Source organism: Trichosurus vulpecula, chromosome 1, assembly GCF_011100635.1.
Source record: "Trichosurus vulpecula isolate mTriVul1 chromosome 1, mTriVul1.pri, whole genome shotgun sequence".
NCBI classification, from domain to species: Eukaryota; Metazoa; Chordata; class Mammalia; order Diprotodontia; family Phalangeridae; genus Trichosurus; species Trichosurus vulpecula.
Window position 1 is genome coordinate 7,474,369 of NC_050573.1, and position 23,431 is coordinate 7,497,799.

General features: G+C 50.5%; 1 protein-coding gene across 1 annotated transcript; it reads left to right on the plus strand.

The window, feature by feature from the left end:
- Positions 1-15,129: 15,129 nt before the first annotated feature.
- Positions 15,130-22,041, plus strand: SLC7A4 (solute carrier family 7 member 4). Its single transcript, XM_036741769.1, has 4 exons — positions 15,130-16,114; positions 17,672-18,318; positions 20,504-20,612; positions 21,810-22,041. The coding sequence occupies exons 1-4, from the start codon at positions 15,133-15,135 to the stop codon at positions 22,007-22,009; spliced, it is 1,938 nt and encodes a 645-aa protein (XP_036597664.1). The 5' UTR covers positions 15,130-15,132; the 3' UTR covers positions 22,010-22,041.
- Positions 22,042-23,431: the final 1,390 nt, after the last annotated feature.

A 23,431-nucleotide genomic window follows, 5' to 3' on the forward strand; every position in this document is an offset into this window, starting at 1 on the left:
ACTGTACCTCGGTAACTCTTGAGGGCAGGGGTTGTTTCATCCTTGTGTTTGTACTCACAGGACTTAGCTCAGTGTCCAGTCACAAGGGGTATTTAAATCCTTGTTGGACTGAATGGTGGAATTGAAATTTGCTTAAACTTGGAGTGGGATAGATGTGTCACTATGGTCTGATCCCATGGACTGGCTTCTGGGCCAGACTGGACCCTGAGATGTCAAGCCTTCCTTCACCTTCCCACCCTAGTTCCATTTCTTGCTTGACTTTTGGCCAAGAAATAGGCGGTTTATGCCGGGGTGATGAAGAGAAAGGAATTTCAGATTGATTTTGTCTTTAATAGCAATATCCCAAAAGGCCACGAGGTGGCACCCTGACTCTTGGCCGAACGAAGATCCTCCTTGTAGAAGGGACCAGGGGCCAGCTGGTCCAACCAACCCACTCCTACAGATGAGGAAACCAAAGCCCATGGAAGTTAAGTGACCAGCTCAAGGTCGCACAGGCAGCATCACAGGCAGGACTGGAACCCAAGGCCTCTGAAGCTGGCATCTGTAGCTGAAAGCGAGTAGGCATTTATAGAGCACTCTACAATGACTGAGAGGTCAGTGCTGTATTACACACATTTTACGGTTGAGGAAACTGAAGCAAAAAGGTTAAGTGACTTGCCCAGGGTTGCACAGCTGAATTCCAGGTTCTCCTTCTATCCACTGTGCACTATGTTGCCTCAGTACCAGCCTTCTCATTGTAGTCAGTCCCTCGTTGAATAAACATTGATAAAGGGACTACTGGGTGCGGTTCACTGTGTCCAGCTTCCTGTTCTAGAGTAAGAAGTTAGGGGTTTTCTCACTGGAAATGAAGGGAAGAAAGGACCTCACAAGGGTCAGTGCTTCCAGACTCTAGGGAGAAGCAAAAACATTTTACAGAACAAATTCAGGGTGTCCTGGCCCCAGAATGAAGCCCTTCCTCTGCCTCTTCCTAGCAATGCGGCCTTAGACAAAGTCACTCTACCCCCGCCCCCCACCCCCCGAGCCTCAGACTCCTCTTCTTTGAAATGGGACTGATTGGGGCAGCTAGGTGGGTGCAGTGAGTAGAGCACTGGCCCTGGAGTCAGGAGGACCTGAGTTCAAATCCAGCCTCAGACACTTGGCACACTTACTAGCTGTGTGACCTTGGGCAAGTCACTTAACCCCAATTGCCCTGCCTTCCCCCCTCAAAAAAAAGAAACGAGGATGATGTCAACTCTTTTTTAATTTTAAATTTATTTTTTATTTTTAGTTTACAACACTGAGTTCCACAAGTTTCTGGGTTCCAAATTTTCTCTCCCTCTCCTCCTCCCTCCCCCTCAAGATGGCATGTAATCCAATGAAGGTTCTACATGTACCTTCACATTAAACTTATTTACACAACAATCCATTTGTAAAGAAGAATTATAACCAATGGAGTGAATCATGAGAAAGGAGAAACGAAACCAAAAAAGGAAGGGAAAAAAAGAGAGAGAGAGCAAATAGCTTGCTTTAGTCTGCATTCGGACTCCATAATTCTTTCTCTGGAGGTGCACGACTTTTTCCATCATGAGTCTTTTGGAGCTGTCTTTGAACCTTGCATTGATGAGAGGAGCCAAGTCTATAAAGTTAGTCCTTACAGACACCGTGTGTCTGTAATCATGTATAATGTTCTCCTGGTTCTGCTCCCCCCACTCAGTATCAGATCATGTAGGTCTTCCCAGGTTATTATGAAGTCCGTATCTTCCCCATTTCTTAAAGCACAATAGCATTCCATTACCTTCATATACCACAACTTGTTCAGCCATTCCCCAATTGGGGCATCCCCTTGATTTCCAATGCTTTGCTACCACAAAAAGAGCTGTTAGAAATATTTTTGTACATACTGGTCCGTTTTCCACTTGTGTGATCTCTTTTGGATACAGCCCTAGAAGTGGTATTGCTGGGTCAAAGGGTGTGAACATTTTTATAGCCTTTTGGATCAATTGACAACTCCACCAACAATGCATTAGTGCTCTAATTTTTTCACGTCTTCTCCAGCAGTTATCATTTTCCTGTTTTGTCATGTTAGCCTATCTGACAGGAGAGATGTGGTACCTAAGAGTTGTTTTGATTTACATTTCTCTAATCAATAGTGATTTAGAGCATTTTTCATATGCCTATAGATATCTTTAATTTCTTCCTCTGAAAACTGCCTGTCCATATCCTTTGACCATTTCTTAATTGGGGAATGACTTGTATTCCTATAAATTTGGATGATGTCATCAACTGTTGACATCACAGGGGTGTGGTGAGGATGATCTGAGAAGATGATGGTGGTGGTGTAATTGGGGCGGACTTTTGGTTTCATCGGTAGATGGGGAGAACCCCCTCTCCCAATAAAGGACCAGCCTCAGCAGGGTGTTGAGGTCACACAGCCAGTCTGTGTGAGAAGCTGGCCTCTCACTAGGGCTTTGGGCTTTGGAAGCCAGGTCGTTACTCACTGCACCATGTTGCCTCTTGCTCACGATAACTCTAACTCACATTTCTCTGGTGACTATGCTTCCCATATGTCATCTCCCTTGTTCTCACCATAGCCCTGTGAGATAAGAGTATTATTCTCCCCATTTTAGAGAGGAAGAAATTGAGATTCAGAGATGAAGGTGTTTACCTACCTACCTCGGGCCCTGCCCCATTTACGGACTGGTGCCTTTCTCATGCCTTTCCCCAACAGGACGGCTCAGTGCCTTTTACACAAGGCCAGAGAACAGCTCGCATCTGTGAGTAGTCAGGTATATGCTCCCAGGGCCTTGGGAACACAGCTGCTCTTCCCTTGCCAGGTCCTGCCAGGGATGGTTGCTTCTGAGAACAATGCGATGAGCGGATCAAGGCTGGAGATGATTGGCCTATCATTGGGCGTGTTTGAGCTGTGTCCCCTTTAGCTGGAGGCACCCAAGGAAGAAGTGGGACAGGCAGGGAAAGGGATCAGAGCAGCTCAAGGAGAACCACATGTCCATTCGAACTAGAGAAGTCTCTATACCCCCTCACACATCCCCATCCCCAGCAAGAGTCTGGCTAATGACTCCAGAGGAGGTCTGGTCCAAGACCAGGGAAGGATACACCCAGAATGTTGGCAGGCCTTCAGGGCCTGGAAGGACAGGCGGAATCCGCAGTGGTCTAGGTCTCTTGGTCCCACTCTCGGGGTAGCTCACTTTGCTCAGGGGTCACAGCAGTCCTGTGATCAAAGGGGCTCACAATAACCTCCTTCTCAGGTAGGTCTGATTGGTCATAAGCAGACAGGCACCAATCAGCCAGGATAGCAGGTCCACACATTGGGGTAGGAGGGTTCCAGAAAAGGGCCAGGGCAGGAGGCAAAGGGAGCATGTCAGCCAGTCATTCAATAAACATTTATTAAGTGCCTACGATATGCCAGGCTCTGGCCTAAGGGAGGGCATTAGGCTGGGGAACAGGCAGCCTGTTGGACAGAGGAAGACAAGGCCTGAACAAAAGCAGAAGACCCCCTTGACTTGCATGGTGTCCGGAGCCTCCATCAAGGCTAGAGATTCCATTACCAGGTTCTACCCCAAGGAGATCCTTGGTAAAAAGAAGACCCAAAGACACCAAAATATCGATTGCAAATGATGATAAGCAAAGAATTAGGAACAAAGTCCATGCCCATCGGTTGGGGGGTATGTACATAAATCACGGTCCGTGAATATAATGGATCATCACTGTGCTGCCAGGATGGTAACCATAACCGGATGCCCAGATATCCCCACCTGTTCAAATAGCAGCTCGAATCTCATAAAATGACATGTGACATGGGCAGATGTGAAGTCTGGGCTCCCTATGTGCAAGATCTGGGGGGCAAGAAAATGCTGGACGGTTAGAGTTGAGCACGCCCTGTCTGTAAGCAGAAACAAGGGGGAGAATCAAAGAATGCGTGACTTCTAAGTAGTGCTACCAACCCCTGAGTTTCTTATCCAGCTTACTTACCCATAAACGGTGTATTCAAAGGTGCCTGGAGTTGGCGCATTTGTAAAATACCTTACTTCCTTTTGTCTACCTCACATAAAACCCCACATGCCCTGACTCCACCACACTGCTGCAAGGTGGTCTGGGGTTCTGAACAGCCAATCGATTAGGAAACAGGCATTTAGTAAGTGCCTACTATGCGCTAGGCACTCAGCTAGGCTCTAGGGACCCAAGTACAAAGAATGAAACAACAACCAAAAAAGCGAAGCTGATTTCTTGGGTTATAGTTATGTGTGCCCCAACTACCCATGATGATAACAACAAAGCTATTATGATAACATAGCTAGCCTTTCTAAAGCACTTCAAGGTCCCTAACAACCTTTATATCATCTAATTTGATTGTCACAACAACCTTGGGAAGTAGGCGCTAGCACTGTTTCACAGATGAGGAAACGGAGACAGGCAGGTGTTAGATGACGCACCCAGTTTCACACAGTAAATGTCTAAGGCTGGATTGACCTCTGGTCTTCCTAAATCTAAGTACAGCACACTATCCCTTGTGCTTTCCAGCTGCCCTGAAGAATAAGATTGGGACTCATGGGTACTGGCACCTCCTCAGGAGCCTCTCCCTCCCTCTGATTAGAGAGGATGGAGCGGGGACATTGGAGAGCTCCCTAATCTTCCCCTGCCATTTACACCCAGGAGGTTCTCATTTCCCACCAGGACTTCACGCTCTCCAAAAACTCAACATTCTACATGATGAAATCAGCCCTGAAACGCCCCCCTCCTCATTCATTTCTCACCCTGGCCTTGCAACTTCATCATGCCCCTACACCCTTCTCAGTTTCTTTTCATGTGTTGTCTCTCTGTTAGAGTGTAAGCTCCTCGAGGGCAGGGACTGTTATGCCTTTCTTTGTATCTCCAGCCCTTAGCACAGTGCCTGGCACACAGTAGGTGCTTAATAAAGGTTTCTTGACTCTAGTAGTAAAATAGAACCATGTGGCTCCTTGCATCGTTTGTTTTTAATTTATTAGTGGGTGGTTTCTATGCTATTGATACAGTCCATAAAATTCTATGCTATTGGCTGTTTTTCTGCTCCCTGAGAGCCAGAAGCTGATTAAGCCAGATTCCTAAAGAACAATGCATCTAAAAAGGAATAGTGGAGACTGGAGGGTGTACGCACCTCAGCCGTGCATTGGAGGAGCCAAAAAAGTCATGCCATCTCAAGCTATAATAACAGGGACAGAATAAACAGGAGCAGCTAAGGTAGCACCTGGAGTCAGGACAACCTGAGTTCAAATCTGGCCCAAGACACTTATTAGCCGTGTGGCCTTGGGTAAGTCACTTCACCTGTGGCTGTCTGCCTCAGTTTCCTCACCTGTAAAGGGGAGGTGATAATAATAATACCACTCCCTCCCAGGGTTGTTGAGGGAATCAAAAGAGATATTTGTAAAGAACTTAGGCACAGTTTGTCATTGTGATTGTTTCATCATTTCAATCATGTCTGACACCTCATGACCCTGCCTCAGGTTTTCTTGGCAAAGATACTACAGTGGCTTGCCATTTCCTTCTCCAGCTCATTTTACAGATGAGGAAACTGAGGCAAACAGGGTGAAGCAACTTGCCCAGGGTCACATAGCTAGTGAGAATCTGAGGCTGGATTTGATCTTAGGAAGGTGAGTTTTCCTGACTCCACGTCCAGTGCTCTATGCACCATGGTGCCCCATAGCTGCCCCTGGCAGCTATGGTGCTTAATAAATGTTTATTGACTGTTCATTGACTGACTGACAATCCCTTGGCATTCAAAGCCCTTCATAACCTGCCCCTCTTCCAGGTCTCTTGTACCTTACCGCTCCCATCAGGCTTTGCAAACCTCCCATACCAGCCACACGGGCCTCCTGGCTGTGTGTCCTCCCACAAAACATTCCTTTTCCTGACCACAGGCATTTTTTTCTGGCTGTGCTCCAAGCCTGGGACCCTGTCCCTCCTCATCTCCATCCCCTGGATTCCCTAACTTCCTTCAGGTCCTCACTAAAACCCTACTTTCTACAAGAGCCTTTCCTGACCCTCCTAAAGGCTGGTACCTCCCCTCTGTCGATTATCCCCAACTTATTTGGCATCTGCCTTGTTTGTCCACAACTGTTGGCAGATTGTCTCCTCCGTTTGACTGTGGGCTCCTTGAGGGCGGGGGATGGGTTTTCTGTTGTCTGTTTTTGCTTTCTTTGTACCCATGGGGGTTGGCACAGTTCCTGACACTAGATACTTCAGAAATGTTTGTTGACTGACTGACTGACCATGTCACTCCCCTGCTGAAGGGGCGTCTGTGGCTCTGTCTTGGCTCCAGGTTAAAATGCACGCTTCCCTGTTAGACATTTAAATCCCCTACTCATCTTGGAGAATCTTTCTTTCTTTAAAAAAAATCAATATTATTTTATCCTCGGACCCAAATTCTCTTACTCTCCCTTCTCCCTCTCTCACCCATTGAGAAGGCAAGAAAAACAAAGCCCATTACAAACATGTGTCATCATATGGAACAAATCCTCCCCATCTGCCATGTTCAAAAAAGAAAGAAAAGAAAACCTCCTCCTGCCTGCTCTCTGAGCCCATCAGTTCTCTGTCCAAAGAGCCGTAGCACATCTAACCTGTCCTTTCATGATGGTTTATATCACTCTCCCAACGGACTCTAAGGTCCAGTCAAACTGGACCTCGTATTGTTCCCATTGACCTCCTGCCTCTGCATCTTTGCCTAGGCTGTGCCCCATGCTTGGAAGGCTCTCCCCTCTCTTCTGTCCCTATTCTGCATATAGGCATTTATTCAGTGGTTGTCTCTCCCTAGAGTAGGGAGTACCTCATTCTTTGTACTTTGTACTTCCCAGGGCCTCTTCGGTGTGAAGTCAGTGCTCGCTTGGGATCTCTATCTCCTTCCAGGCTCAGCCCAGCAGCCGCCTCTCCCAAGCCCTTCATCATCCCCCCAGCTCACTCTTGCACGTTGCCTCTATTTACTTTCCTTCTCCACAGCTTCCTCCCAGGGAGGATGTAAGCTTCTTGAGGGCAGGGCCATTTTTTTTTCCTTTTATGTTTGTGTCTCCATCTCTTAGTACAGTGCCTAGCACTCAGCAAACACTTCACACATGCTCGTTGGATCAGAATGGGCTGATGATGTTTCCTGTGAGGGGGCGCTGTGAGCATGAAGACAGTGAGGAAGGTCTCTGAGGGGCCATGGAGTGAGGTCACAGCGGCATTAGCAAGGGACCACTGTAGGGAGGCTGACGGAGGGAGGGTAGGTGGGGCAAAGAGGGTATGGGAATGGGAAAGGGGCAGCGAGAGGTCAGGGTTGGCACAGAGGGGATGGGGGGGATCAGTTGGAAAGAATTTGTGAAAGATCAGTGGGAGCAGTGGGGAGTTAGCCACTGGTGGGGAGGGTGAGGATTGGTAGACATAGGCCAGTGAGGAATTAGGGTCGGTATGGAGACACCAGAGAGGCACTAAAGATCAATGGAGATGGGTCAGTGGGGAGTGTGAGGGTTAGGGATCGGCACAGAGGAGCCCGTTGGGGGATAAGAGTCAGTATGGAGGAACTAATGGGGGTGTGAGGGTCAGTACAAAGGACCAGTGGGAAAGGTGAGGATTAGTGTGGAGGGGCAAGTGGGAATGCTATGATCAGTAGGGAGGGGTCAGTGGGAGTGAGGGTCAGTAGATATGGGGGGTCAGTAGAGGTGAGTCAGTGGGGAGGGAGGGGGGGTCAGTAGAGATGAGCCAGTGGTGAGGGAGGGGGGGTCAGTAGAGATGAGCCAGTGGGGGGTGGTCAGTACGGAGGACCCTTCTCCCTCCTCACTCCCATCGGAACCACACGAGGGTGCTGGGGAGCGTTCTTCTCGGCCTCGCCCGCCCCTGTCCTGGATGGGCGGACCTGCCCGGTAGGTGGGGCGGGGCTGAACGGTCTGGGGCGGGTCTAGAGCCCTGGAGGAGCCGCGCCGCAGAGGCTGCAGGTGGGTCTCTTGCTCCGCAGCATCCCCTTCGTGCCCCCTCTCCCATCCCCACTCGTGGATTACCTGCTTACAGCTCCTCCCGTCTCAACCTGTCCCTCACCCCTCTCTGGCCTGGGGGGCGACAGTCGGAAATATCTGGGATCCGGAACAGCCGGAGAGGGCCCTAGGACTCGGGATGGAGAGGAGGAGGCCTGGGGGCTGAAAGAGCAGGTCTGGGACGCGGTGGGTGCCTCGGGGCAGGACTGGGCAGAGCTGTGCGGTGTGGGGCAGTCCGGCGGTTCCGGAGCTGGCTGTGGTGCTGAGCGGCGTGGGGCCGCTGTAGAGACCGCAGCAGCGTGGCCATAGCCCTGGCTGACTTGGGGTGGGGTCCCCGGGTGGGCGGGTCCCTCCCCAGCATCGTGACACCTCCCCAGTTAGGAGAGTCTGACCTGAACCCTCAGGGCGGGTCGGGGAGATCTGGAAAAGTTGAGGGACAAGTCCTCCCCCCTGCCCCGTTCCGTCCCCGTGCCCTCCCCCTCCCCCATCACACACACACACACACACACACACACACACACACACACACACACACACACCACACCCCTGGCTAAAGGAGCAGCCTTGCTCTCGAACTGTGCCCAGTGACTCTCTACCCTGAAGCTTCCTAGCTGAGAGCGAGGGGGGACCCTCTTTTCAAGAGACTAGATGGGGAAAGCTATATCCCTCTTGGGTCCTTTTGCCCCCAGGCCCTGGCCTGCCTGGCTGCCAACCTGACTCCATTTTGATCTCCAGGAGAAAAGCTGTCTCCAGGGCTGTCCTCCAACCCCACCTGCTCCACCCCGGCTTTCCCTTCTCCATCATGCTGTTCCTCTCCACTCCCCAAACTGCTAAACTTAGCCTAATCTGACAGTGATGGGGTGGGGGAGGAGGATGCAGCCTCCAAGGGCTGCCTTCTGTCAGCTCCTGCCTCCCCCTCTTCTCTCCCAGAGCAATTAGTGCCAGAGGATGTGAGGGAGACGGAAGCAGACTAGGGGCCTGAGGCCTGAATCGTAGATGAGCAGAGCCTAAATACCGCCAAAAGAGCGGGGGGAAGGGTGAGGATAGGAGAGGAGAAGACGAGAAGAGGTGTGAAAGGCATGATTAACCCTATGGGGGAGAGGAGCTGGAAGAGAGTGCTGGACAGAAGTGAAGGACAAGGTTGAGGGGAATGCTTGGAGGATGAAGGGGAGAGAGGAAGGGTGCACAAAGGTGGTGACTGGATGAGGACTAGGCTGCAGAGAGGAAGGGTAGAAACTAGGGACAGGTGGGATGCCTAGAGGTGAGGCCAGAGAGGAGAGGGAGAGTTGGGGGTTGGGCAGAGATGAGGCTTTGGTGAAGGGGAAGAGAAGAGAATGGGATGGAGGGGGAGGCAGGGCTGAGGGCCAAGTCGAGCGTAGGCAGGGGTGGATGGCAGTCGCTACAGGGACTTGGCCCTCTGTCAGAAAGCACAGATGGCAGCTGCTACAGGCTCCTGGGAGACGCCCCTGCCCAGCAGCAGTGGCAGAGGTAGAGAGGCTCTTAGCTGGGGTTCCCCCTGTTTCCTTGGAGAAAGGGGGAGGCTCTAGCTTTGGTCTCTCCAGAACTGCCCGGAGTTGATGACACACACTGAAGTCTCAGGTTTCTTAGCTTCTGGTCAAGGAAGAAAGTCTCCCAGGGGGCCAGTTCCTTTTCCTCCAGCCCCACCCCATAAAAGGGCGTCCCCACCTGATCCCTGTCCTGCTCCAGTGGAAACAAATCCAGCCTAGCTGCCTGACTCCCACTAGTGGAGAGAGATCCAGTCTGGTCCCTCCCCAGGAAGGAGAGACAGAGACAGAGAGAAGGAGAGAGAGAAAAACAGAGAGACAGGGAGAGAGAGAGAGAGAGAGAGAGAGAGAGAGAGAGAGAGAGAGAGAGAGAGAGAGAGAGAGAGAGAGAGAGAGAGAGGAGAGACAGAGATCTGGCTTTCCCTGCCCTCTTTAAAGGAGAAATTCAGCCCTGGCTGTGGAGAGAGGCCAGGCAGGCTGGTGAGACTGGATGGGGCAGCTGGATCTGGTGAGGGGCTGTGTTTGTCTACATGTGCCTGGAAAGTAGGGATGGAGCTGAAGAATAAATTGGGAGGTGGGCTACCTCTATGGACTGAGCAGTGCCCTGGATTCCTCATGCCTTCCTTCCTCTCAGCTGTCCCCCTCCCACTTCAGTCTACAGAGGTATCCAGAAGCTTCTCTGGGCCCTTCCTGCAGCTCAGATCCGCTCTGGTTTAGGAGAGGGAGCAGAGGAGGGCAAACTTTAGTCCAGACTTGGAAAACACCCCAATCTATCACTCAATCAGCAACAAACATTTACTGTGCCCCAGGCACTGGGGATATAAATACAAAGAATGAAAAAGCCTCTTCTCTTCTCAAGGATCTTACCCTACATTCCAATGGGGGAGATGGCAAGGGAAGACATACATCTGTATACATACATATACATACACACTCTTCATGCAACATACAGTACATTAATATATATATATATGTATCCTGCAAATATATACACACATATATACATGTCTGTGCCTCCTGCAAATACACACCCATTTTTATATGTGTGTATGTATATACATGTGTGTTGTTAAACCTGAAAGTTGGTTGAAGGAAACAAACAAGCTAAGTGATAGAAAAAAATTCATACTGCTTATACATTTATTTATTCATTCATTCATTCCCTTTAAACTTAGCAGATACATGCATGCTTGAGGGCCAGACTAAGTCTGACTCCCTGAACAAAGAAATGAGTAAGCTTACATGCATTTTTTTTAGTCCCAACACAGCAGCCTGCATTACATCACTTTTATGACCCCCATGTATGTTAATTATGATACAAGACAAGGATTTTCGTTAATGGAATAGATTGTAAATACAACAAATTGGATAGTTGACAAAGTGTCAATTGGAATTACAACCCAGGATCTCTGTGTTTAATTTGCCATTAACATTCCATAACATAGTATATGCCCATAAAATATTAAGATAAGGAAAAGTCACATAATTCAAGACAGTGTCTGGGGTCAAGGTTTTCACCCTCAATGGCCATGGACAGAGCAAGAAATGCTCCATCTGGGTTTGTTGACATAAGATAGAGATATCTCTGAGCTTACTCAGAGAACAAAGAGACTGTTAGGATCAGGCTTTTCTTCTGGTTAAGTAGTTCAGGCCCTGAGTCTTATTGAAATTACAAAAATGATATAAAATGGTATAAAATGTTCCATAGTGTGTAAATATTAAGTTCAGCTGTTCAGTTCTTCAGTCATATCTGACTCGTTGTGACCCCATTTAGGCTTTTCTTGTCAGAGATACTGGACTGGTTTGCCATTTCCTTCTCTAGTTCATTTTACAAATGAGGAAACTGAGGCAAACAGGGTGAAGTGACTTGCCCAGGGTTACCCAGCTCATAAGTATCTGAGGCCAAATTTGAACTCAGGTCCTCCTGGCTCCAGAGCCAGTGCTCTATCCACTGCACCAAATACAGGCACATATGCTCCCACATATGGAACAGGTCTAAAGCTAGGAAATGGAGAATAGTGAAATCCTGAGGGAGAGCACAAGCAGCTTCGGGCAGCAGAGAGGCTGCATGTAGAAAGTGGTACCTGATTTGCATCTTGAAGGAAGGGAGGGACTCTTTGAGGTGCAGGTGAGGAGGGACGGTGCTCCAGGCATGGGGAACAGCCCATGCAAAGGCAAGAAGATGGGAGACAGTGTCTTGTGTAAAGAACAAAGGCCAGTTTGGCTGGCCTGCAGAGTGTAGGAAGGTGAGGGATCTCCTGGGAAGCTCAAAGACAGGGCAGCTGGTGCTGATATTTGATTCTAGACACAAGAAGGAGCAACTGGGATTTACAAGGCAGGAGAGTGATGGGACACTTAAGGAAAACCACTTGGCCAGCAGGGCAGGCCATAGAATGATCTGGGGGACAGTCCAGGGGTGCAGCTAGGAGGTCATTGTGGTAAGCCAGGCCAGGGGCAATAAGGGATTTTCAGTGGCTTGGTGAGGAGAGAGAAGGGGAGATGTGGGAGAGATGTTGTGGAGGATTTGGCCACTGCCTGGGTCTGTGGGGTGAGGGACAGGGAGGAGCCAAATAGACACAATCCTGGGAGACTGAAGGGTGGTCATGTCTTTGACCGATACTGTGAGGTTTGGAAGAGGGGCTGATTTGGCGGGAAAGAGAATGATTGATTTGGACTTGACTTTGAGATGGGTCCTGGACATGCAGCCTGAAATGCCAAGTAAACAACTGGGGTTGAAGGCTTGACATTCAGGGGAGAGACTGGGGCTGGGTGTAGACATCTGTAAGTCGTCTCTATGGAGAAGATCATTAAATTCATGGTAGGTCACCGAGAATGAGTGTAGACAGAGGAGGAGAGAGCCTGAGACCAATGCTTGGAGAATGCCCCGGGGGAGGAGGCAGGATGCTGGGAGGAGGGGATGGGCATGGGAGACTGAGGAGGAGGAAGGTGAGAAGAATCTGGAGAGAGAAAGGAGAAAGCACCCAGGAAGAGAGGGTGAGAGGCAGTGTGGAACTTGGCCTAGATGTCCAGGAGGCTTACGCCGCCTGATTCAGCCATTGAGAGACTGTTGGTAACTTGGGAGGGAAGCCAGAGTGCAGAGCCAGGGATCGAGAGGGGGCAGGTGGGGCGGGCTAGAGATGGCTCTTGGGAGGAGTTTGGCTGAGGAGGGGGCAGAGACATGGGACAGCAGCTGAGGAGAACAACAGGGTCTAGGGAAGGCTCCCCAAGACTTGCCAAGCACTTTACAAACACTGGCCCATTTGATCCTCACTTTGGGCCCAGCACCCTATACATTGCATCCTGGAGCCGCTTCTCTGTTGTAAGTGTGTCTGTCTGCCTGTCTAGCTGTCTATTTTCTGTGTGTGTGTGTGTTTGTCTGTCTACATCTGTCTGTCTGTCTATGATTATTTCCTGTCTGTCTATATACATGTATATTACATATTTCTGTCTGTATCTATATAACTATGTTTGTCTCTTTATATCTGTCCATTTATTTGCTATTTAATCTATATCTGTCTATAGATATCTATGCTGTCTCTCCACCTATTTGGGCCTGTCTATCCCTATCTATCTCTAGTCTAGAGCTCTCTCTCTCTCTCTCTCCTTCCCCCTCCCCCTTTCTTCCTCCCTCCCTCTCCCTTGCTTTCTCTCTCCCCTCCCCCCCTCCCTGTTTCTCTCCCTCCCCCTACCTCTCTCCTTTCCCCTTCACTCTCCCCTTCTCCCTCTCTTCTCTCTCTCTTCCTCTCCTCTCCCTCCATCTCTTTCTCCCTCTCCCTCCCCTCTCTCTCCCTCCCCCACCCTTTCTCATCCTGTAGAACAGGGATTACCCTCCCTCTGCTTGTCCCCATGGGCAGCACAGTGGGCTGCAGCGGGCACAGCGAGTGGGAGTCACAGAAGCAAGTTTCATCCCAAATCAAAGGCAAGCCCACTACAAGGCCCAATGAGGAAGTGCATGGTGGGCATGGGAGACTGGGAGCCTGGCAAGGGGGACTTACCCTGGAGAAGTGGGGTAAAGGCTGCCATGAGAGGAATGTCTGACCAGATCATGAGGCAGGCCTCGGTGGTAGGTGCCAGGCTTCACTGACCAATGGCCAGCCCATGAGTTCCACTGACATCCCTCCTTGTGGGATCAAAATGCGTGGGATGAAAGACCCTCACCAATTAAAAGTTAATAAGGAGCCACCTCAGGGTGGGAACAGAAACAAATTTTATTCCATTCTTGAGAATAGGGCGTTCCCTGCTAGCACAGAGAGGAACCAGCAAAGGAGGTGCTTTACAAGGTGCAAGGCACCCGTAATTATACCTAACCCAAGAGAATTCCCGCCCACCTCTGACCTTTCTCACCATTGGCTGGGAGGTGGGCTTACAATCTGAGCTCAAAAGCTAGACAAAGAACCGGGAAATCCAGCACAGAAACTCCAATTCCCATTCTCTTAGTTAATGATTACAACTGAGGTGACATCTATAAATCTGAAGAAGGAGAATAGGATAAGGGGAGGGGGAGACCCTCTCCATTCTCTTACAGTACTTTCACAGTAAAGGAAAGCAGGTCACAGTGACCCTATTCTTACTGAGCAAATCTTTAAACCAGAACCAGAAGAAAGAACAAAAAGTTTCAGGGTAAACTTTCCCAGAGGCTGAGCCTTCAGACTCTCATGGCCTCAGATTTTTTTTTTAACTTCCGTATTTCTTGATTTTTAAACATTTCTTAGTATAGATATAAATATATATTTATACATATCTTTCCTATGAAGTCTTCATATTTTATTTATCTCTCACAAAAAGAAGCCTGTGGACATTGGGCCCCCTCTCTCACCACCACCATTCCCACTGCTGTGGTAAACTTGGGGGGTGGAGCAGATGAGGCTGAGGATGGACAGCCAGGGATGGCTTGGGGTCTGAAGCTTTAGAGGGCTGGCACTTCCTGATCCACGAGGGCATGGATTCACCGAAGTATTGACTTGGGATGAAAAACCTTCCAACAGCCAGAAGTGTGCAAGAGAGGACTGGGCTGCTAGGGGGAGTGTGAACTCCCCATCACTAGAAGCATTCAAGAGAGGGTGAATGATCCCCTATCTGCCATGTTGTAGAAGGTCCTCCTCTTCCAGAGAAGTGAGGTGACCCTTGAGGCTCCTCCCAATGCTGAAATTCTGGGGAGGATGGGATGGTATTGAGCTAGCCTAGGGACAAGAAAAAGGATTGGGCTAGCCTGGGGCTGAGGCTTGGGGACAGTGCCTGGGCTAGCCTAGGAATGGGACCAGAGGTCAAAGGAGAGAGGAGACTGGGATTTCCCAACCTTCCCAGAGTCAGAACCTTCCTTGAGATTACCTTGCTTTTACACTACATGTGTCATGGATGTTCTCAATTATTTGCATTATTATTAATGATTATTAATTATTTTTCTTTTCTTTATATTCATAGCACTTAACATGGTGTCTGGTGAATAGTAAGCCTTAGTAAATATTTGTAGATTCACTGACCAACTGACTAACACGGGGTAAGGATAGGCTGGGGTTGAATGGCAGGTGGGTAGGGCCCACATCTGGAGCTCAGACACTCTCTGTTCTTTCTGCCCCTATCAGACAGGTGCTGGCTCTGTGCCCCTCCTCCACCTCCTCCTTGCTCAGGCCCTTGGGCCCAGCCACTCCCCCAGTATGGCATGGGGATTGCCCAGTGCTGCCAGCCTGGCCCGTCTCTGCCAGAAGCTCAACCGGCTGAAGCCATTGGAAGATGCCATGATGGAGACTTCCCTGAGACGCTGCCTGTCTACACTGGACCTGGCGCTGCTGGGCATCGGTGGCATGGTGGGCTCGGGTCTCTATGTGCTCACCGGCACAGTGGCTAAAGAAATGGCTGGCCCGGCAGTGATCATCTCCTTTGCTGTGGCCGCTGTGGCCTCGCTGCTGGCAGCCCTGTGTTACGCAGAGTTTGGGGCTCGTGTGCCACGCACGGGCTCAGCCTACATGTTCACCTATGTGTCCATGGGTGAGCTCTGGGCCTTCCTCATTGGCTGGAATGTGCTGCTGGAGTACATGATCGGGGGTGCTGCTGTGGCCCGAGCTTGGAGTGGCTACCTCGATTCCATCTTCAGCCACCACATCCGGAATTTTACAGAGACCCATGTGGGCGCGTGGCAGGTACCCTTCCTTGCCCGCTACCCAGACTTCTTGGCTGCGGGCATCCTGCTGATCGCTGCTGCCTTTGTTTCCTGTGGGGCCCGTGTCTCCTCTTGGCTGAACCATATCTTCTCTGCCCTCAGCCTGGGTGTCATCGTCTTCATCGTCATACTGGGCTTTGTGCTGGCCCAGCCCAGGAACTGGAGCACGCAGGAGGGTGGCTTTGCCCCTTTTGGTTTCTCGGGCATCCTGGCGGGCACGGCCACATGCTTCTATGCCTTTGTGGGCTTCGATGTCATCGCCGCCTCCAGCGAAGAGGCCAGGAACCCCAAGCGGGCAGTGCCCATGGCCATCGCCATCTCCCTAAGCCTGGTGGCTGGTGCCTACATCCTGGTGTCCATGGTCTTGACTCTGATGGTGCCCTGGCACAGCCTGGACCCTGAGTCAGCCCTGGCTGATGCCTTCTACCGGCGTGGCTATGGCTGGGCTGGCTTCATTGTGGCTGTGGGATCCATCTGTGGTGAGTGGCAGGAGGGCAGAGGGATACCATCCAGCCCTGGGTCTTAGACCCAACTGGCATCCTTGTTCTCGTAGGGTTCACATGTGGGGTTCCCTCAGCTCTGCCCTGGGCCCAGTAAGGCCTGTCCAAGGCTCCAGTGAGTCTCGCTAGCCTTGTCATGTTTTTTTTTTTCAGTGAGGTTCACCCCTCTGTCCTTCCCTGTGGTCAAGTGGGAGTAGTCCTGGCCTAGCCATTATGAGGCCTTCTAGGGTGGTCTGAGTGTAGGGCCAAGTAAGGGACTAACCATGCCACAATAACCACCAGATGGACAACCTAAAATGTAAAAGGTCAAGTCACAAATGAGGCCACTAAGGGGCACATTCAATAAGAGTACTGGGTCTGGAGTCAGGGAGATCTGAGTTCAAATCCTGCCTCAGACATGTTAGTTGTGTGACCCTGGGCAAGTCACTTAACCTCTCTGGGTCTCAGTTGGTTTGTCTGTCAAATAGATAATAATAGTACCTATTTCCCATGGTCATTGTGGGGATTAAGTGAGACAACATATGAAAGCATTTTGGGAAAGTTAAAGCTTTGTAGAAATGTTAGTTTGATGACGACGATGATGATAAAAAGTCAGAGACAGCTTTCACGACTATGGATTAACCAAAGAGGAGAGTGGTCATTTTAAAAGCTGAAATAGGCAATTTCAATTACACCAAAGCAAAAAGGCTTTTATGTGAGTAAAATCAATATAGCTGTAATAAAAGGCGTACCCATAGAATGGGAAAAAACAATTTAGGCCTCGAATACAGCTAATAAAAGTCTGTTTTGCAAAGTCTGTTGGGAATTGATACAAATATTTAAGACCAAGAGCCCTTTCCCAATGGATGAGAAGGGACATGAACTGATATGATACGAGTGAGAAAGAGGGAGACCGAGAGACAAAGAGAGAGAGACAGAGACAGAAGCAACCCAACAACAAAGCGAGGGGTGGGCGGGAAACATGAGACAGTTCACAGGCCTCTTCAAAGACTATCATAGGATCACAGGGCTTAGAAAACACCTAGACCAACCCTGTCATTTGACAGATGGGGATGTCGAAGCCTAGGCAGATTGAGGGAGGGTACCTGCCTGCCACTTTCCCATTGAGGGCTCTCACTGACTACAGAACCTAAAACAGCCAGCTGGGTGTCATAGCAGATGGAGTATTGGAGTCCCCACCATCTGAACCAGCTTCAGACTATTGACTAGGTGTGTGGCCCTGGGCAGGTCATTTACCTCCGTTGGCCTCCTCTGTAAAATGGGGATGATAATAACACTTATCTCAAAGGATTCTTTTGGAGATCCAGTGAGATAACATAGGAGGGTGTGTGTGTGTGTGTGATTATTATTAGCCCTCAGTGGTCAGGTGGGGATTGGAGGAGCAGCAGCAGCTCTCCAGGGACCCAGATGCCAGTGGCCACACCTAAAGGAACCAGCCAAGCTCCCTGCCCCAGCCCCATTGGACTTGTCTGTGATGTCCCTCTCTCGTTCCCCACTCCCATTCTGAGCTGACCTGGTTCTGGGCCTCTCCCACAGCCATGAACACTGTACTGCTCAGCAACCTCTTCTCCCTGCCGAGAATCGTCTACGCCATGGCCGCTGATGGACTCTTCTTCCAGGTGTTTGCCCACGTGCACCCCAAGACCCAGGTGCCGGTAGTGGCCATTGTTGTGTTTGGAAGCCTCATGGCAGTGCTGGCCCTGATCCTAGACCTCGAGGCTCTGGTCCAGTTCTTGTCTATTGGAACGCTGCTGGCCTACACCTTCGTGGCGGCCAGCATTATCATCCTTCGCTTCCAGAGAGTCCCAGCCCCTGGCTCACCACCAGCCCTACCCAGCCCAAGCCCCCCGTCCAAGCAGTATGAGTCCTTCTCTGACAGGCTGCAACTGGTGGGGGCCACCCAGGCTGAGGCCCCTGAGCCAGGCCAGCTCAAGCTAGCCTGGCGGCCCTACCTGCCCTTTCTGAGCTCCCGCTGTGGCTCAGGGGCTTCTGTGACCTGGGCGTTGGGGGGCCTCATGGTGTCTGCCATTGGGCTCAGCTGTGTGCTTATCTTTGGGGATTCCACCCTGCACCTGCCCCGCTGGTGCTCCACCTTCTTGCTGGTTCTCTGCAGCCTTGCCTTCCTGTTCAGCCTCCTTCTCCTTGGCGCCCATCAGCAGCAGCCAAGCCAGGACACTTTCCAGGTAACTTTCCTCCCCCAGCTGCCTCCTCTCTCTTCCTCAGCCCTTTTGCTCTTCCTTCTAATTTTCCTCCTTCCAGAAATCATAGTCCTTGCCCTCAAGGGGCTTCCATTCTAGGAAAAGGGGTGATATGTCAATAACTAGATACATCCACAGTGGTTTGAAGGCAACCTGAAACGGGGGCTGGGGAAGGCCTGCTGCAGAAGGTGGGATTTCAGCTGAGTCTTGAAGGAAGCAAGGAGTGAGGATCAGTCGGTGAGTCAGCAGATAACAGTTTGTTAAGCACTTGTATGCCAGGCACTTGTGCTACCTGCTGGGCATACATAAGAAGGCAAAAACAAAGTCCTTTCCTGCCCTCAAGGAGCTCACAGTCTAATGGGGGAGATAACTAGGCACAAACAAGCTATTTGCAGGATGAACTAAAGATAATAACAGAGGGAAGCCTCCAGCATTAAAAGGGGTTGGGAAAGCTTCCTGCAGAAGATGAGATTTTAGCTGGGACTTAAAGGAAGTCAGGGAGGTGAGTAGTCAGAGCAGAGAAGGGAGAGTGTCTCAGGCATGGGGGATGGTCAGAGAGAATGCCCAGAGCAGAGAGATGGAGGGTCTTGTTTGTGGAATGGCCAGGAGGCTAGTGTCACCAGAGCAAAGAGAATGTGTTGAAGAGAATAAGGTAAAAGGAAGACTGGAAAGGTGGGAGGGGTCAAGGTTATAGAGGGCTCTCTGAATGCCAAACGAAACATTTTGTATTTGATCTCCGAGGTGATAGGAAGTCACTGGAGTTTATTGAGTAAGGGGTGACATGGCTGAACCTGGCCTTTGGGAAAATCACTTTGGTGGCTGAGGGGAGGATGGATTGGAAGGGGAGAGACTCAAGGCAGTCAGACCGCCCCTTACCCACCCCCAGCAGCTATTGAGCTATTGCCATAGTCCAGGTGGGAGGTGATAAGGGTCTGCCCTAGGATGGAGGCAGTAGCAGAGGAGAGAAGGGGCATATATATATATATATATATATATATATATATATATATATATATATATATATATGCAAGTGATGTTGCAAAGGTGAAATGGACAAGAGATGCTGCATAGGTGAAATCAAGGAGACATGTTGCAAAGGTGAAATGGACAAGAGATGCTGCATAGGTGAAATCAAGGAGACATGTTGCAAAGGTGAAATGGACAAGAGGTGCTGCATAGGTGAAATCAAGGAGACATGTTGCAAAGGTGAAATGGACAAGAGGTGCTGCATAGGTGAAATCAAGGAGACATGTTGCAAAGGTGAAATGGACAAGAGGTGCTGCATAGGTGAAATCAAGGAGACATGTTGCAAAGGTGAAATGGACAAGAGGTGCTGCATAGGTGAAATCAAGGAGACATGTTGCAAAGGTGAAATGGACAAGAGATGCTGCATAGGTGAAATCAACATACCTTGGCACCAGCCTAGATTTGTGTGGGGTAGGTGTGAGAGATAGTGAGGAGTCCAGGATGACCCCTGGCTTGGGAGCCTGAGGGATTGGGAGGAGAACGATGCCCTTGACTGCAATAGGGAAGGGGGGGATGGTGGAGGTTAGGCAAAAGATAAGGAGTTTGGTTTATTTAGCCTAGGGCTTGTCTGATAGTGCTTCATAGATAGTTTTTTGATCATTCATTCCCAAGGAATACTCACACACTTATGCACAATGCCCCAGTGTTTAGCACAATGTCTAACACATAGTAGGCACTTATATCTGCTTGTTGACTGACTAAATGACTGCCTCAGCACACGTTCTGACTCCTCTACCTGGGTGTAAATCCTTCCCACACTCACCTCTGGGATCCCTGGAATCCCTTTTAGGACACACCTGCCCACTCCCATACCTACCAAGTCACATCTTGGCACCTGCGGGTTCTTAGCTTAGCTGCTCCAGCTTCTGTTTGACTGTATATTTCTAAACAAAATTGGTTTCAGAGCCAATGATGACTCTCTTCACCCTTGGTGCATGCTGAAGGGGTTGTTTTGAGGTGGGGAAAGAGAATTCACCAGTGCAGGTGAAGCTGATAACAACCCTGGTACTCCTGTGTCCACACCTGAGCCACTCCAGTGCATGGTGGGGGGTTGCTGAACAGATCATACCCCCACCTGTCTAGTTCTGCTCTCCCCTCTCTCCCTACTACCCGTACTTCAGCCTTGCCCTCTCCTGATTCCTAGATCCCTTGGGTGCCTCTGACTCCGGCTCTGAGCATCCTTCTGAACATCTGTCTCATGCTGAAACTGAGCTATATGACCTGGCTGCGCTTCGCTATCTGGTTACTGGCAGGTGAGTGTCCAAGTGAGCTCTGGCTTCTCATTCTGAGGGGCTGAGGAATCTCTTCAGGGCTGGGAACCATTGTCATCTCCACACCCCACTGTCCTTCAATACAGCAGACATCTACTGTGGGCCAGGTGCTTTGTGAGGCCCTGGAGAAGCAAAGACAAAAATGAAATGTCCCCTGTTCTCTAGAGGCTTCTAGTCTACATTCTGTCCCCGTCCTGAGGAGGAGGCCTTATACCTTTCAAATGAACTGTGACCATTTTAATATCTGATTGGGGCTCACTTTAAGGTTGGGGAGGAGGAGGGAGTACAGAGTAGAAGCTTCAATAAACCTAAGTTTATCTGGTCTTGTCTGATTGGACCCTCCCCTCCTGACCCCAGGCTCTCTAGCAGAATCAGAGGCTCTTGGTTACCTGGCACCTTGAAGGAGAGAGAGTATGTAAATCTGGGTGGGTGAATCTGACCAGGCTGTTTGTGGCAGTCTGGCAACCTCTTCTCACAATAATGTTTTTAAATGCACAAAACAAAATACACAGGTTTATAAAGGAAATCCCTAATATTGAAATAGTTGTCAAAATATTTTTTAAAAGGAGTTCTTAATGCCCTGTTAAGGATCGCTGTTTTATGCCAGCTTCTGGGACCATGAAGGAGTCATCTGACCTCTGTGGGAAGACCCGAAGTCATGGGGAGCTCATGACCTCTGGGGCAGCCCCATCCTCTTGTGGACACCTTTCACTGTTAGGCAGTGTCTCCTTATGTGAAGCCCTGCGACTCCTTTACCAATGGGAGGGTTCTGCCCTCTAGAACCAAACAGAACAGACTGAACGTCTCTTTCCCATGACAGCCCCGTCAGATTGTTGAACATTGCTGTATTTCTGTTTGATGTCAGGAAAACCTTATTAACAGTTAGAATGGGCTGCCTCAAAAGGGAGTGAGTTGCCCATGCCTGGAGGTGTTCAGGCAGAGGCTGGGTGATGCTTGGATGCTTTGCCTGATTGCATAGTGTTTAGACCAGAAGCCTCTGACATCTCTGCTAGCTTGGACACTTTGGGGGCTCCATGTCCTCTCGAGCCTTCTCTCCTCCTGGCTCCTTTGATGACTCCTGGTATGACCCGGTCTCTGGGTGCCCAGCTGCCTGGCTAGACCTCACCTCATCCCAGGTCTCCTGGGGAGCCTAACCTTTCTTCCCCTTCCTCTCCCCAGGGCTTGGTGTCTACTTTGGCTATGGAATCAGGCACAGCAAGGAGAATGTGGAGGACCCTCCGGGTTCAGGCAGCACCCGCTATGTGGTATTCCCCAGTGGAAGCCTAGAGGAGACGGTGGAAGCAGTGCAGCCCCCCGGCCAAGCCAGCTCAGGACCTCCCCCGAGTGCCGACAGCCCCAGCCCTGGGAGCAGTGGCTGACACCCAGCAGACTGTTCAGAATGGCCCTCACTGCCAGGGGCTGGCAGGCCCGGCCCCTCCTCCCCCAACCCTTACACCTCAATCCCAGAGTCGTTGGAGCCTCCCTCTGAGGGGAAAGGAAGAATATTGTGGGGACAGTGATCTCACTCACCCACCTTCCCTACCCTCCTCCTGTTGTCCTGACCCTGAGGCCCCTACAATCAGCCACTCTGGAAGTGGCCCATAGCTGTCTGTCTGGGGTGGGGCATGGGGGCAGGGGGCTGGGGGAAGAACCCATGGGGAGCCCTTGCTTTCAGTGATTCATGTGCAAGGGCCCAGAGGGCTAGGAGAAGCTTGGAGAGCTCGGAGGCGTCTAGAAAGGGTGGTGACTGATTATAAGCAATTAGACATTTTTTCTTTGCTGGTACTGTGTGTGCCATTGAGACAGCTGGTACCCATCATCTGGGCTAAGTGGAGAATATTAATAATACCAACAACCCACACTGAACTTTCTGTCTTTGTTCTCAACAGAGGGGGAGGTGGGGGCCCAGAAAAGGGAAGAGCCAGATCTGCTCATGGTCTGCCTCCAAGGTCTGGGGTCTCTCTCCCCGGCTATCTGGAGGGTGATCTAAGCAACAGCTTCTCAATCCATCCATGAATAAGCACCTACTGTGCTAGGTACCCTGCATCAGTCACTGGACACACACGATGAAATGAGGTCTGTTTGCTTCTGAGGGAGCTGACCCCTCCCTTTGTTTACTGTGGGGATGAGTCAGAAGGGCTCCCTCAGGCCTTCACACCCTTCCGAGCTAGGGTGACCTGGGCTCTTTCAGCACCATAGCCCACAGACAATGAGGCAGATTGGAAGGAGCCTCCTTTGTGCCAGGTCCTGGGCTAAGCACTGGGATTAAGAGAAACGCCAAAACCCCAGTCCCTGCCCTCAAGGGGTGTACATTCTGGACGTTTTGGGGATAACGGGGGGGGGGGGGGGGTGTACTAACTATATCCAGAGTAGAGGAAAGCTAAGGGGTGAGTGTGTGCAGACTGTGCAAGTGCATGTGTGTGCGCCAGTGCGTGTGTGTACCTGTTTGAGTGCAGTGGCCGTGGGCATATGTACACATGTGCATGGGTGTGGCCTCAGCTCAGGATGGTCTGGAACAGAAGGTGGGAGATCTGGGTTGAGCTCTGGCGCCACCTCTTCCTACTCATCAAGTTTCATCTCTGGGAAGCCTCAGTTTCCCTCTCTGAAATGGGCTAATGATCCCCCCCTCCTTTTCAGGGCTGCAGATAGCAGGAGGTCTGGGCCTCCAAGCCTGCTTCTCTTGGAGTCTGATGCTTCTCAGATTCCCTCTCTGCGGACCGCCAGACTCAGGTCTCTTCGAAGAGATGCCTGGTGGATGTTTCGTGCGGGATGTCGCGCCTTAAACCTAACCCGTCTTCCTG

Coding starts and splice junctions, on each gene's coding strand:
- SLC7A4 (XM_036741769.1), top strand. CDS start 15,133: ATGGCATGGGGATTGCCCAGTGCTGCCAGCCTGGCCCGTCTCTGCCAG. Junction 18,319..20,503: donor CAAGCCAGGACACTTTCCAG/GTAACTTTCCTC, acceptor CCTGATTCCTAG/ATCCCTTGGGTGCCTCTGAC. Junction 20,613..21,809: donor CGCTATCTGGTTACTGGCAG/GTGAGTGTCCAA, acceptor TCCTCTCCCCAG/GGCTTGGTGTCTACTTTGGC.